Source organism: Fulmarus glacialis, unplaced genomic scaffold (assembly GCF_000690835.1).
Source record: "Fulmarus glacialis isolate BGI_N327 unplaced genomic scaffold, ASM69083v1 scaffold5114, whole genome shotgun sequence".
Taxonomy (NCBI): domain Eukaryota; kingdom Metazoa; phylum Chordata; class Aves; order Procellariiformes; family Procellariidae; genus Fulmarus; species Fulmarus glacialis.
This window is the reverse complement of record NW_009209802.1, coordinates 46,039-61,342: the sequence shown is the minus strand read 5'-3', so window position 1 is coordinate 61,342 and position 15,304 is coordinate 46,039. Positions and strand designations below refer to the sequence as shown.

General features: G+C 44.0%; 1 protein-coding gene across 2 annotated transcripts; it reads right to left on the bottom strand.

Moving 5' to 3' along the window:
• Positions 1-125: 125 nt before the first annotated feature.
• Positions 126-14,019, bottom strand: MMP23B (matrix metallopeptidase 23B). Of its 2 annotated transcripts, none has more exons than XM_009576939.1 (8): positions 13,686-14,019; positions 9,740-9,885; positions 6,719-6,858; positions 5,312-5,479; positions 3,443-3,607; positions 2,382-2,492; positions 1,262-1,388; positions 126-532 (listed from the first exon to the last, which is right to left on the bottom strand). In XM_009576939.1, the coding sequence occupies exons 1-8, from the start codon at positions 13,854-13,856 to the stop codon at positions 358-360; spliced, it is 1,203 nt and encodes a 400-aa protein (XP_009575234.1). In that variant the 5' UTR covers positions 13,857-14,019; the 3' UTR covers positions 126-357. The 2 variants fall into 2 exon arrangements, with proteins under 2 accessions (XP_009575234.1, XP_009575235.1); XM_009576940.1 differs by having other exon boundaries at positions 9,740-9,881; positions 13,686-13,852.
• Positions 14,020-15,304: the final 1,285 nt, after the last annotated feature.

The window sequence follows — 15,304 nt, the reverse complement described above, 5'->3', positions numbered from 1 at the left end:
TGAGCCATCAATCTGTTCATCCATTTGTTTGAGATGAAGAGTTATAGTCTTGTTTTTTCAGCAGTCCGCAGTACTCCACATAGTTTAACTGCAAAATCTGACACTTCACTTTTTTTAAAAAAAATTTTTTAATTCTCTGTACAGCACATACTTGATAAATTCTTTATCATTAAAACTAATTTGGAAAAGTTTTACATTCCAGTAATCAAGTCTCAGAGTCTCTTTTGCCCAAGGTATGGAAGCAGCTGATTTAGAGGTTCAGTTGCACTACTGGAGATTAAATATAAAATGCCACAGAAACATTCTCAATTTGAAACAGAACTAGCAGTAATTGAAGTGCTCGTTCCAGGGCCCTCGTTAGTGCTTCAGTCTGATTCTCCAGGAATAAGTAGTCAAGATTCTTTCTTTTTTCTTTACTATACAAGTGTAAGTTCCTTCATTAATTGCATTTGCAATGATGCTCATGTGATCCTCACTTAAGGATAAGTAACCTGGATATGAGTATTCCAGAAGCTCCTTATCTTTATACCAGCTGTCATAAGAAAAATAATAGAAATTAAACTACAAAATGTCCAGTACAATGCAATATGTGTTAGTGGTTCCTTTTTCTCCTATTAAGTTTTGCTTGAGTAAGTGTACAGCCTGCCTCTGCCACCCCTGCCTGTGCATTCACCTATTCCCCAAACTCCAGATGGGACTTTAACAAAACAAGGTTAAGTTTTACTGTATATTTCAGAGCACTATCCTGAGTAATTTAGGAGCTTGAATCCTACCGAAAGTTGATGGGAATTTGGATCCTCAGTCTAAACTAACCCATGGACTTGGGCATAAGCGCTCTCAGTTTTAGATAATCCAGAAATAACATGCTTGTACATTAGTAAGAGCTACAAACTATTACTTGAAAGGGTAAATTTAAGACTAGTTTTTTGCAGAATATGGGCCAAGGAATTTGACTTGGTGGTAAGACTTATCTCTGTGCTATATATGTGAATTGGATTTTATCCTTTTTCAACTCAGCTTGTTCATTTCTGATAGCTCTGCTTTCAGACTAAATGCTTTGCAATGTTATGAACAGTATTTGCACACTCCCTTCCCAGGGTTAGCCAGCCACCCCTCTTTCTCCTCTGGGTGCCAAACCAGACAGTGACATGCTCCAGAAGATAAACTGCATTCTTACTTACGCTGTTTTGTCATAATTCCATAATTGGTATGTAAGCTGCAAAGTCTCCTAAAGGACTGGAATAAATGAGAGAGCACTTACTAAACTTTGCCTTTTTTATGGATTATCTTCTGTCCACAGCGGAAGGTGACATTCCTGCCTTCAGAAACAGTCTTGGTTTTTGTCCTTGGCGGGGGCAGTGTAGGGGGGACTGTTGGAAATGGGAATTCTATCCACCAGAGGTGAGAGAAAGAAATGGCAAAAGTTAGCATATCTCATTATCAAGCCTTAGTCATTCCAAAACACTTTCATGAAATTATGTTATCACCTAAGGAACCTTGAAAGTATTAATTTAAAAATGCCTCCTACTGAGCAATCCTTGGATGGACATGTAACATTCATACGCAAAGATAACAATTTTGTGGCACGTAAACTGACAGAGATAGATAAAAATCAACTTGCCCATTTCATATATATGGAAGAATATACATTCAGTATATGAACAGTCCCCTAGAATTCATGGGGTGTGTAATTATCTGACTGCATCTTTGCATTAATCCGGACTAAAAAAATACCTCTGTACTGGAGAGAGAGGTACTAGTTACATGGTACATCTTCTTAAGGTCAGTAGGTATTTATCTGACGCTTAGTTCCACAGCTGCAGTAACTTAACCTGATCCTGCATTTTAGTCCCTTATCTGCATTCATAGAACTGAGACTAGGTAAGATGATTAACATACTTTATCTCTTATTCTGCAGAGCAGCTCAAGTCCAGCTGTGCTTGAGATGTCATTTGTCTTGTTTATGTCCCATCATTGCATCAGGAACTGTACTGCATCTCTTATCTCTGAATTTAACACATCAGCATCTCAGTTCCTCAGTTGGGTCCAAAAGGGAAGCAGTCTGAGGCACACAGAGCAGTTGTGTTTCCAGAAACTCCCTATCATTGGTTCAGTTAAACTAGAGAAGAATGGGACAGTTTAATGTTCTAGGCCACAAATGTTTAAACATAAAAGCTGCTTCCTCTTTCCAAGCCTTGATCTTGGCTCGAATGCATAAGAGGCCATCTCTGCTGTGCTTCTCATTAGAGCTGGATGGGGACTTGCATCCACCGATCCGTAGGAATTAAGATCCTGCCTATCCCTGCAGCAAACACTGCTTAACTTTTACCTCCTCCCTCTGTGCAAACCCCACCAAGAATCCCAGAAGAAAAGTTAGATACCATAGCAGAAGTCACAGGTAGATGGACAGTGCTTTTTCATTAACTTCCTGCGTTTCTCGCAGAAACCTTTTTGTGCCCATGATGGGCACATAAATAATCTGTCTTTACATCCTGAAACAGAAGGAGACAAGGTATTAGAGGGATTAGGGTAGGCTGTTCTTTCTGAGAAACAAATTGACATTTCACCTAAATCAGATTGTTCAATGTAAAGGGCAGAGATAAGACACGTAGGAATCTAAAACAGGAGTACAATAAATAGAGCAGGGTGCCATTATTATATGAGCAGTGGGCTAGATACTGAGCTACTTTCATGCGGCAGCATCAGTGATTCAAGAGAGTTGCTATTTCTAAGTCCTATACTAGGTAATGTTTGAAGAATAGCAAGCAAATGTGTCAGAGCTCGAGAGAATCTTGCCACAGCCTGTTTGGTTTGCGGAGAGTTTTGTCACATCGTATTAATACATCTGAGCCCAGCCAAAAGAGTAATTAACAGCTGTTTGCCTTCCCCCTTCCTTTGCCTGTGAGCGTTCCCTTTGCGCACGTGATGCTTGCAAATGTACAAATCCAAGTCAGGGCTCTCCATGGCTAAAATCAGCCTTTTGTTCTTGCATAAGCCACAGTACAAAAGGCCCAAAGAGTCCATGCCCAGAGCTGGTTGCTGGGCTGGGGCATGATGAGCTAGGCGTAGGAGAACTCGTACAGTGCCTGCGCCTCTGCGGTAGCAGCTCAGCAGTCCGAGGACACAGAGTGGACTGACCCCTCTGAAACCTTTTCTCAGAACTGCCACCTGAGAGGTGGAAGCTTGAAGGCTGTAGACTTCCAGCCTCCTGTCTATCACATTTGATGCTAGTAGTGCTGGAAACGGACAATGCTACACCTCCTTTTAGCTCTACTTCGCATAAAAAGGAGAGATTTCTCCTGCCTACTGCTCACTGGCTTACAGCCTACCCCTGCCAAATGATGAGGGTCTAACACCGTGAGAGCTCCACAGGACCTGCCTGACGCTTCAGGCAAATGTTCTTTGTACAGAGGAGCCCCGAGCACAACCCTGCCTTCCTTACCGTAAAGTCTGTGAATTCCCCAGACTTCATCTTGAGAGATGGTCTTTTTCCCAGTCAAAGTGGCGTTGATGTGCATGAGGGCATTGGGGTTCAGGGAGTGCATGAGTCCTAAGGCATGTCCTATTTCGTGAGCGGCTACATGTACCAGATCTGTAAGCCAAACACCTGGAAAAGAAATGGAAAAACAGCCGGCATGGTGCGGTGAAGTACATTTGCTAATCCTGGTGTAAAACCAGAGGAAATATTTTAGCCCTAGGTCTTATCAAAGGTTGCCCCAGTTTCATCTTCTCTGTAGCTGCTTGGGTGCAAATAGGCGAGCCAATTATTTCCACAGGCTTCTAATTTCAAACAGCAGGACACAGAGCCGCTCTGCCAGACTACAGGAAGACTGCTCTGAAAGAGCAATGTTTGAAATGAAGGCAAGTGCCCTGTGTAATACTCACTCACTCCTGTCAGCTTTCTGCTAACTTTGTTCCCACAGCCCAGAGCTGTAACTGGAAGTGGCTGTTTGGGAGTGAGATCGCTACCTGGAATATTCCAGTCTGAAAGAGCCTCCAGTTGACCTCTGCATCCCTCATAGCCTACAGGTCAAACTCAAGTTTCTCAGTAGCATCTTGAAGGCTGCTTCCAGCAGAGATGGATTTTAACTGAAGGATGACTCACAAGAGGTGTTATTACTGACACCTATCTTGATATCTTGCATAATAAATTAATACACACTGACTATTCTTGCTTTAAAAATCATCTCTCCTAGGTCTTTGTCCCTAGACCTTATCAGTTGCTGTGCTTGGGAAAGCAAGAAGGATAAGAGAAGTCCCTCTAAGTCACCTAAAATCTCCCCTCCTCTCTTTATTTGGTGAAAAGCAAAATACCTTACTTTCAAAAAAAGTACTGAGTTAGTCATATAATACGAACTGAATTTGCTAGTTAGTCAGGGACCATCTGCTTTTAATTTAGTTTTGAAGTTGCTTAAAAAATCAAGAAGAAAAAAACGCCAAGCTGTAAGTAACGCAGGCATTTTTAGGTGCCCGCAAACCCAAAAATGAGTACAGACCCAGGAAAACTAAAATGTAAACAGCCATGCTAGCAAGTTGAAGTAATATAACGTGGCCCTTCTCAGAGATGCACCTGCCTGGGCAGAAGCCAGACGTAATTACTGAGTATGTGTCTGAACTATTGAGTAAGTCCACTGAACTATTCAGAAGGAAATGGCACTGCCACCAAACATGGTCCCTTATAGCAGTTCAGTCACTTGACAGCAAGACCAACAACTTCCAAAACTACAGAAAATCACAACCATTTCTGTTGTCCCTTTCCCATACTAGGTAAACCTCACAACAAGGACTAAAGTCTAATTCCTACAGGCATTAATTATCATAGAATCATAGAATCGTTAAAGTTGGAAAAGACCTCTAAGATCATCAAGTCCAACCGTCAACCCAACACCCCCATGCCCACTAAACCATGTCCCTAAGCGCCTCATCTACACGTCTTTTAAATACTTCCAGGGATGGTGACTCCACCACTTCCCTGGGCAGCCTGTTCAAAGGCCTGACCGCTCTTTCAGTAAAGAAATTTTTCCTAATGTCCAGTGTAAACCTCCCTTGGCGCAACTTGAGGCCATTTCCTCTCGTCCTGTCGCTGGTTACTTGGGAGAAGAGACCAACCCCCCCCTCGCTACAACCTCCTTTCAGGTAGTTGTAGAGCGCGATGAGGTCTCCCCTCAGCCTCCTCTTCTCCAGGCTAAACAGCCCCAGTTCCCTCAGCCGCTCCTCATCAGACTTGGGCTCCAGGCCCTTCACCAGCTTCGTTGCCCTTCTCTGGACACGCTCCAGCACCTCATTATGTGCTCCCCAAGACCTGTGTTACCTTTTTTCCAGCTGAACCGTGTATTTCCCAATATCCAGTATTCATGGTCATCAAAATGGATTTCCCCGTTGGGTGGGAAGAAGGCATGGGCAAGTTCCCCTGTTGTCCCATCAAAGCAGTGGTGAATAAGAGACTCCAGACAGTCTGTGTGATTGATAGAGTAGAAGCCTGTGAGAAAAGAAGCAGATTTAGTGTATCTAGCAGGGTAAGCCCATCCAGGACACAGACATCTGTAAACTTGTGGTTTAGTAAAAAAATCTCTTATGGTATCCCAAATGTTTTCCAACCTACAGAGCCACAAAAGGAAAAATAAATGCAAAGCAATTGTCAGGAATGATGGCTATGTGATGCAAACCCTACTCAGCCCTGTGATGACCCTGGATTTAGAGCTGTTTCCAATGGACACAAATGAGTCTACATTTCAGAAAGAAATGCTGAGCTCTTTTTGCAACATCACATGAGAACTTCTTTTTATGGAGAGAAGTTGGACAGTGAGATGATAACCCCAGGATGTAATTGTTCCATTTTAGATGTAAATAAACAGATAGCCTTAGAGTCATAGCTGTTTGCCATCTTTTTGCTAGCATCACGATAGCATCGCAGCGTACCCTGCGTCCACTGGAACTGGGCCACCTGGAGCTTACACATGGCAGCAGGACAGGCCCCTGGGAAGGCATATCATGTGCTTGTAAGTAGCGTCATGCAACACGAGAGTGGAGAGCATGTTGCGAAACAATGGTAAATCTGCCGGGTATCTCAATACTGCTGCCATCTGCACAGGAAATAATTATTTCACACAGACCATAAATCCCAGGAAGAATTTACATCTGGAGTTGAGACTGAGCAGATAACGCCTCAGCACTAACATTTTTCTAGTCCTGAGACGCTCAGGAGGTAACTACTGCACCGTGGTAGAGGGGCAGAAGGAAGGGGAGGAGAGGACAGAGAAAAGATGGTGCTTCAACAGGATCAACAGATGGGAGACTAAAACCATAAACAAGCTGGAATCTGTCACTTGCTCTTTGGCTCTGTGTGACCTTGGATATGTCATTTCACCTTTCAATATTCAGTTTCCCCATCTGTGGAACAGAGAAAATCTTGTCCCAGTGGCAGATTTTCAGGGTTAATTCTTGTCAAATACCTAAAGCTTCCCGACTGCAAGATTCACAGAAAGTGTTAATTATGACATTAACATCTCCTTAGAGCAACTAAAAATAGTTTCTCTGCCTGACTAAAGGCAAACGATGCCCCAGTCTTTGTCCAAGAGGCCCTGCTGAGTCCACACAGCAAAGGAGGACTATCTCCTGCCTCCGAACTCCTGGTTTACACACTGAAACTCCGCAAGGCCCTCGTGGAGTTAACATACACAACAGTGTCCTGTCAGCGCAGGAGCCCATGCAGTCTTACCTATTTTCAAGTCACTAGCTACGTGGCGTGGCACTTCTCTGAAGCTGAACGGTGAAACTTCACTCCACATTCGGAACGCAGCCGCTAGTCCCCTGCGTGTGTCCCTGGCGCTTATAAGGTTTCTTGGGAAGGACAGGATTCTGTAGGAACACAGAACAACTTCAGGAAAATGCTATTCCCTTCTCAGACATTAGCTGAAGGCTCTCAAGGCTGTATCAAACAATCAAGTCTTTCCATTCACTCTAATAGGTTCAAAACAAGAGTAGCTTGAACTGGATATTAAGAATACTTAATAAAACCCCCACAAGGACTAATATATTACTGATATTCTTTACAATCACATGTTCTGGACTACAGCTTCAAGCACATCATTTTAGACAAGGTTCTCTTGGAAAACTGTTTTTATCCTAACATCTCCCAGTCTGTTGTGCAGTGTTGCTGGAAGAGGAAACAACTGCATTTCAGCAGCAGACGAGGTAACTCCTATTCATAACACTACAATGTATGTGCACACACTGAATTATAATACTCTCAGGCAGAACTTTTGAAAGAGGGTTCCAAAGGATAGCAAAGGTCTGATAGTAAAACAAGTTATTTCCTTTGAAAAAATCTCATCACTTGGGAGAGAGACTCGAGAGAGGTTTTTGCTTAGGCCACAGGTATCAATACAGCTGAACTGTAAGAAAACTACTGGTGCAGGATGGCAGAACCATAGAAACGTATAGATGGCTCCTAGAAACTTACCTTGTCCCAAAGGAAGATCTGCATTCAGGAAATTGCCTGAAGTGTAGCAATTGGGAAAAGTTGTGTATATTCTGCTATCCCCTCTGGTTGTATTTTAGCTATGCTGTTTATGTTCTCCCTTCATCCCAGCACATCCTAAAGGGAGCAGAAGGTTTCGTATCAAGCCAGGCTGTTAATGAGTGTAAACCTGGACAATTAAGACTACCATGAGGCTTAGCCTGTTTGCGATGCGCGTAAAGGGAGGTATATGTTCTCTGCTCAGTGTGAAGGAGTCAGGTTCATGCCACCACTCATTCTTTGGGCTTACAGGCAGAATGAACTGCTGCTCTCCAGCGGGAAGGCAACACATACTGATCAGCGCTGCAGGATCACCCACTGAACAACGCAACAACCACCACCGCATGTTGAGCAGCTAAGGCTAGTGGCAGTTACGAGGAGACTTCTGTCTAACTGACAGTGTAACAGCTATCTAGAGAGAGAGTAAGTGCAGCATCAGCCACACCCTGCAAATTATCTTCCCGGCCTGCATTTGATAACCATGAGATACTCCCCTTCCTGCTTCTGTGGAGAAGAAAGGGGTTAGCACAGAGCTCTCAGAGAGACAAAACTGCCGCTGTCCTCCTGCCCGCCCCGCTTGCCCTCCTCACTCCTTACCTCCACTGCCTCAGGCAAACCTACTGCAAACATAGCTCAAAATGCTTTCCTTTCCTGTTTGTTGGGGACAGAAAACTCTCCCACCCACTCCAGTCACAGTCTGGTCAGCTTTCCAGAGCTAGAGTGTGAGGGAGACCCTCACAGCTCCATAATCATGTCCTCAGCCCAATGCCAAGAAAAAGCTGCAACACACGTTGCTGCTGCCAGAAGCCACTTTCAAGTGTTCTCCAAAACCCAACGTGACCTGCCATTCAAGCCACCGCGGTTTAACAGTTAGTGATTGCAGCTCCCTTGAGAGATCAGGTTTGGGGCTTGCTCTGTACTTTAAAGTCAGGAGTGCCTGGAGTTAGCAGCCACATTAAAAGGACCTTTGTAATCACATAAGACATCGAAAAAAACCTAATTTGGCTCCTGTGTCTCCAGGAAGGTGCAGACTCGCAGTCAGGAGTGAACAACAGGCCTTTCTTCAGTCAAACCTCCAGGGCTACTGCTAGTCTGAGATTTACCGTGACAGTCTGATTCTACCTGCCAGTGCTCATCTTATGAAACTGTTTCTAAGGGGATTCCCTGAACCTTGTTCTATGTGAACTCATGCTAGCTCTCCTGAAAAACATTCAACAATGCCATTAATATTTTCCCAGAGAGAAAAAGCATCTTTTCAGGATGCTGCCACCACAGCCCATCGCACTGGACAGTTTCAGGAGCTGTTCAGTAAGGAAGAGAGCTGCTCCAAGGCTAAACACCAAACAGGATTGACATTGCCTTACGCCAGCAGTAGCAGTAGAGCCAGACAGCACTGAGAAACAGTTCAGTGTGAAAATCCATAGGACTCCATCAACTTTGGCTCTGAACAGCCTGCTTGTTGAAAGCAGTACCAGCATAGCACGTTTACATAGCTGCATCATATCAAAACCAGACCCCTCTATGGCTGTATGGTACTGCTGAAATGCTGCTGGTTCTGAGCAGTGGTAAGCCCAGCTGGAAATCGGTAATCTGGACAGCCATTTTCCTTGGCAGAAAAGTCTGAAAATATTGGGGTTAACATTCACTCATCCTATGATTGCCAAGGGCTTTTTATTGTTTATTTGTTAGTAATCTAAGAGCTGGCATCCCTTCCCGAAGACAACAGGGAGAAAGAGATTCCTAAAAGCACTCAGCACTAACAGAGCTCTGTCCTCCTGAAATCACAGAACCTTTCAACAGCAATTTCCCTCAGTGATGATTTAGGTTCATACGGAGCTCTTTTAAAAATACCAGCATGACAGAGTTAATATTCAATTCACTCCCTTCTGAGGGAAGTCCCTAGTTCTGGGAAGCCTGTCTGTCTGAAGCCTGAATCTGCCCCTGAACAGTTAGTTTTACTCTAAGTAGCCTCAGCATGCAGCCATATGTGCTACTAGCTTCTAATGCAGCGATGACGCTTCACAGGATCCACAGCTGAGGTGAGAGGTGTAGCATTTGTAGAAATACTTCCTCCTTTAGAGTGGCTTTAGCAGCTATCCATTCACTAGCAAATGGATTAGCAATATTCACATGGTTAATATCTATACCCATGGCAGGAAAAATTCAGACCCCAGTGTCCCTTAGAAAATGCTAACTCTTAGGGCTAAAGCAAGTCCATACTTGTATGTCAAGTTGAAGTGGTCCCATTTCAAGTGCCCTGGTGTGATCGTGTATCGTTTTCTCCGAGCTGGAGGCCGAGGTGGGAAAGCTGGACCGTGCAAAGCAGAAACTCTCACTCCGTGAAGACCAGGTGATGTGGCATCTTCCTTAAAAGACAAAACAGGAGGTTGAAAGGGATGGGAAAGACTGCAGGATTGAACAGTGTAAAAGACAAACTACTAGGTACGGGACATTTGGAGGGTGGGGAGCACAACTGGTACCTCCTTCTGGGTGTCCAGGAGACAGGACTAGCGCACGAGCGGGTCAGCGCTTTGCAAAGTATGCCTGTTCCGAGTGTGCTGAACAAAACCAAGACAGAGCAACAGAGGGGCTATACGTGAGGAGTTCTTGGGGCATGTCTTAGATCAGACATGCAAGGAAAGGAAGGGAGCAGCACTCCTCAACACAGGATCACAGAGGATCAGTGCTGCAGGCTCCCTTGAGCTGCTGCATAATTCCAGAATAGGGCACTGGAGCACAGCACAGATGGAGCAGAAATGAGGCCTCAACAGGCTTCTGGCCACAGTGAGTCTGCAGCTCTTCCTGGAAAGTTTTCTTTTCCTTTTCACTTTGCTATTGCTCTCCAGCCTCACCACAGAAGAAATTAAATACTGGACAAATGAGTGAAACAGGCAACCCTTTGTACAGAGAGGTCTTTATAAAGCTGCACTGTAGATCTGAAAATGCCTTCAAAGTAAATAGAAGCCCTAAAAACCCTGGAGTGCGTTTAAAGCCATCATACAGTAAAAGACACCAAATTTGGTGACAGGTCTGACTCAAACTATAAAAGCCTTTTAGTCCTGAGGAGTGGAGGTAAAAGAACGGGACCCAACACGGTTCTCTGGAAGCCTACTCGCGCTGCCTCCCCTTTTCAGGACTAAGACACTGAATATCTCTGGATCATCTTTGCTCCAGAGGTGCCAAGACACTTACTAAGCAATATGTATAGTGGCAATGTTACAAAAGCTGCACCAGTACGAGTTCGTTCAGCCTCACAGCACATTCTACAGAAAGCAAGAGCTGTCTTCATTTTACTCATGGAAGAGCTGAGGCTCTGAGAGTGAAAATAGCACATCCCTGGTCTCACAGCAAGCAAATGGTAAGAAAAGACAAAAAGCTCAAAGCAACAGCTGCCAGATACTGCCCAAATCCCTAGCATCTCTCCATGGCAAGAGCTAGCCATGACTGGTAAAAGGCTGAGGGACTCCATCCTAACAGGAAACCACTCTCTTTTGCTCATGGCTGTGAGCCATACTAGCTCCTATCATGTTCTAATCTCAGTGTCTTTCTTTCCTAGGACAGTCTTTTAGTCTTTCTTCCAGCTCAGCTGTAGGTCTGACTCCCAATTTGAAATCAGCAGAGACGTTGAATGTAAGGAATACAAGGGCCATAGAACATCACCTATGAGACAGAGAGCTGTTAACTAACACCTTGCCTTCTAAGCTGCAAGCTTTTGGCAGGGTATTTGATCACATTTCTGGGAGCCTTCAGATGCCAATTTGCTCTTGAAAGAACTCACAGGATTGCTTTTCCCTTTTAATCTTTGTCACTTTGTTTGCTGTATTAAGGGATCTGGCTGAGGAACCCATACTTTTTGGTTCGCTCAGCTCGAGGCCCAGCCCCTTCTTCACCAAGGTGAGCGACAGAAGTACACTGGCTGTTGTCCCTCTCCCTTCACCTCCAGTGGTTTTTACCTCTGATTCTACTCCGAGAATGCCTTTTTCCCTTGATATGAAAGGAAAATTTTGCATCCTTTTGAGCAGCACAGACAAGGTGGAGGATCAGCTAGCCTGCATATCAGTGATCTGTTGGAGCTGTAAGAGAAGCCTGGAGCAGATTAGCTCATAATTACAGGATAATAAGATATTTTCCCTTTTTTTGCAGTCCTTTCAAGTAGGGTAGAATTAGGCAAATCCTTTCTGCCTTTGTTGTTTTCTCTACGATCCCTTGCCAGTATTGGGGCTGATTACACATTCATTCCGGCATCAGTCAGGAATAGCCCAGGATTGCTAGTACTGTGAATTCTCAGTCAGTCTACAGGCTCTGACTCAGGAGACCAGATAACTTATGATGGGATGAGGTAAGGTATTAACACTCTTCAGTAGCTGTCTATCCTTGTGATAGATGCTCCTGCTCCTTAGCAAAGCCAGCAGAACATGCAGTGCACTTCTAGCCTCTAGAATTCACAGCCCAGCTGGCGCCAGTTCCAGTTTATGGTAACACACAGAGCTGTAACCTGCATAGGCTGAGTAATGGACACTGCCCATCCTCTGCCACCGGGCTATTAAATTACTCCAGCATAAGGTGAAATCCTGAGGCTCTTCTTAAAGCCCTCTGGGTTTCAGCAGAGGAAAATTAGATAGTCAGACATAGCCTGCTGGCTTCTCCTTCTACAAGGAAAACTCCTGCAGCCCCAAGGGAGAAAAATTATTGTCTTTTCTATGGCCATTGAGCTTAAAACCCGAAGGCCATGAGTGCTGAACAAGCAAGGGGGAAAAAAAGGAAAAAAAAAAAATCTGTGTCCCTAGTGAGCTTATCTCAAAATACAAAACAAAATAAGGGTGACTCAGGCCTGACAGCGATCACTGAAACCTGTATCTGACCCAGTCGCTAGATCAAGAAGGTGCAGAGGGTCGAGTTCTCTCACTCAAACATTCTGCTCTGTCTCTGCTCTACCGACCACTGGTGCAACAGGATGCTTTTAATTAAGAATGTGTTGCAAAATGAATTGGGAAGGGTGGGGTACCACACATATGCTGTAGGATTCTAACAGAAATGGAATGACCTAGTTAAAAATTTCACAGTATAATTTGGATTAAAGGATCTGTCTGGATGCCAAAGAACCAAGACTATGGGAATACTCAGAACTGGAGAAGAGGTCAGCCGCTCCCAGGAGGAAACCCATTTGACTGTGGGTTAAGGTCTCAAAGATTCAAAAAAGCTTGGGAGGTGCTAGAAGATCAGGTGCTTCAACTCTCTCTCTCAACAACTGCAATAGACACCAACATATATAAGGGCAGACCCCGGTCAACATCCCTGCTCTACATAATTCGCCCTGTGCAGTCAGACCTCCATTAATTTACTTCACTGAGTTGTAATGAATGTAATTCGTTCCCCTCTCTCCCTCCTAGTCATGCAGTTCCCCTTTCACAAACCAAGCACTAACATAACTCTGTGACTTAGTATCAATTAATAAGAGCCCTGAGCATGAGATGCAAACAAGGGGTGCTATTGCCTGGATTTTCAGAAACACAAACAGCAGGAGAGGATGCGAGCACTTAGAGGAGATTTTTTTTTTAATAAAATTAAAAGCTAAAATTAAGCTAGAAGCAAAAATTAAGATCAGCTTCTGAGAGTCCCAGAGCCTTGCTACAGTTCCCCCGACCAGTCTGTCCCACCGTATCATGCTAATGGACGGACCTTGAAAGAGAGTTAGTATCAGCTAATAGTTTCTGTAGGTCCAGCGTTAACTCCCAGTTTAGATCTTAAACACCATGAGCCCTGCGTCTGGAGTTCCTAGGAAAGCTCAGCTGCTGCGGAAATCGGAATGTATGCATGCCACATCATACTAGGCTGGGAAAGCAGAGGTACTCAGAATACCTCTGAGGGAGGGAAAGCTCTGAGGGAAAACAACCCAAATCTTTTGTGCATTCACTGTTCGGTTATCTGCAAGCTGCATACACAACTCTCAAAATCTGATTCTACTTGGATGCATAATTACCTTTTAGGATCCTTTGCAAAAAGGGACTAAACAGCCATAAACAGATCTTGCTACCTTAACAGTTCTTTACATATTGTTTAGATTGCTTCCTGCATTTATCCATCTTCTAAAAAGAATACACATGCACATATATTTGATGTCCCCATTCCCCTTTCAAGCATTTGAGAATTAGATCCTTTCCCCTACCTGACTTTTCTGAACCGCAGCTCCAGCTGGATCTCCCACAATAGCCAGCAAAGCCACCGCAGGGAATATGCATAAAAATCCAACAATGGTTCTACAGCCTTTGCTCTTTTTCTTGTCAACTGAGAGGAAGCTCTTCCTTCTGTTTGCAGAAAGTTGTTCTACTTGATCCATATCGTTCTTTAATACTTTTTAGAGGGAGATGCGACAGATACTAAGACATTCTCTTCACAGAATGCATTGGTAATCCTTTTGCTCACAGTTGCATTTGGAGCATTTGTGAGTAGCCCTGCAGTTACTGCCAAAGTTGTGCAGAATCACTAGAGTTTCAAAAAGCCCTAAAAAAATAAAAAAAATGTAGACTTTACATTAAGCCTCTTTCCAATGTGCCAAAGATTCTCTTAGCCTCTGCCAAGTGGAATCATATTACTGCAGCTGAAAGTTGGGCTGGCGGAGGAAAAGCAGCAAAGTGAAACAAGCTGGGATGGACATGAACTCTTTTCTTTAACTGACTGTATAATCAACAGAGGACAAATCAGCAGTTATAAGCTTTATGTAATGAAAAAATTGGGGGAGGGGGCAAAAAAAGGGAATCCAGAAGCCAGCATCATGCCCTTGGAATGCTTCATTAGGGATGCTTAACACTAGAAGAGCTGTCATTTGTCAGGGGCTGTCTCGAGGAGCAGAATGAAAAATGAGATGCTGTGAGAGAGCAGGCAGGGCTTCTCTGCTTAGGAAATTCTGGTCAGGGAGTTTACAAACTCAGATAAAAGTAAACATCAACTCCCTCTTCCATGAAACTTGGCAAGTGACCTGCAAATTTCTTGTGTGCTTGGGAGCTAGCCAGTAAGGGGTTATCATGCTGAGAAAGACCAGTATCAGAATCATACTGATTTTGGGTACCCCAGCTTGAGCACGTCAGAAAGACTGACTTGGAGAAGCGGTCAGTTTGCCTTAAGCTGTTGGGTTCTTTAAGGCATCTCCAGGCTGCAGACATGAAGTCAATTCGGGACTTTTTAAAAAGCTTACTCAGAAGTTCTCAGGTTTTCAGAAATAGCGGCACTTTTCTGTCTGGTCACTAAGTGCTGGATACTCAGCGCTCCTGAGGTGGGGTGTCCTTAGCTAAACAGTTCTGACCAGACAGAGGAAAAGGAACTGTGCAATCTCCTAGTTTCACAAGCAAATGGCAGGGAGGGGGTAGTTCTATTGCCAGCCAGTATAAAACATTCCTAGGGGATATCCAAAGCACTTGAAAGGTTTCAGAAACTTCTTGCAGTTTTAATAATGAAAAATGGTTTAATCTGATTTTTTTTCCCCTAGTTCATAATCAAACTTGTGACATTTTATAAGTTTCATGCATTTTCAGACTAAAGCTAGCCGGGAGCTTTAAACAACTCAGAATAAATATGACCAATGAGTCTGGGTACAATTTCAAGAAAATTTTCTTTTTCAATTTTCACCAAGCTCCCCCCTGGAGAAAAAACATGCTTTCTGCAGAGAGTGGACAAAGAACAGCAGTTTTTCAGATACCAGGAGAAGGACAGAATAAGGAGTAACATGGAAGGAAGTTATGGATAGAATTACAAAGGAAAGTTGGAACTAGGAGGAAGAGAAAGAGCAGA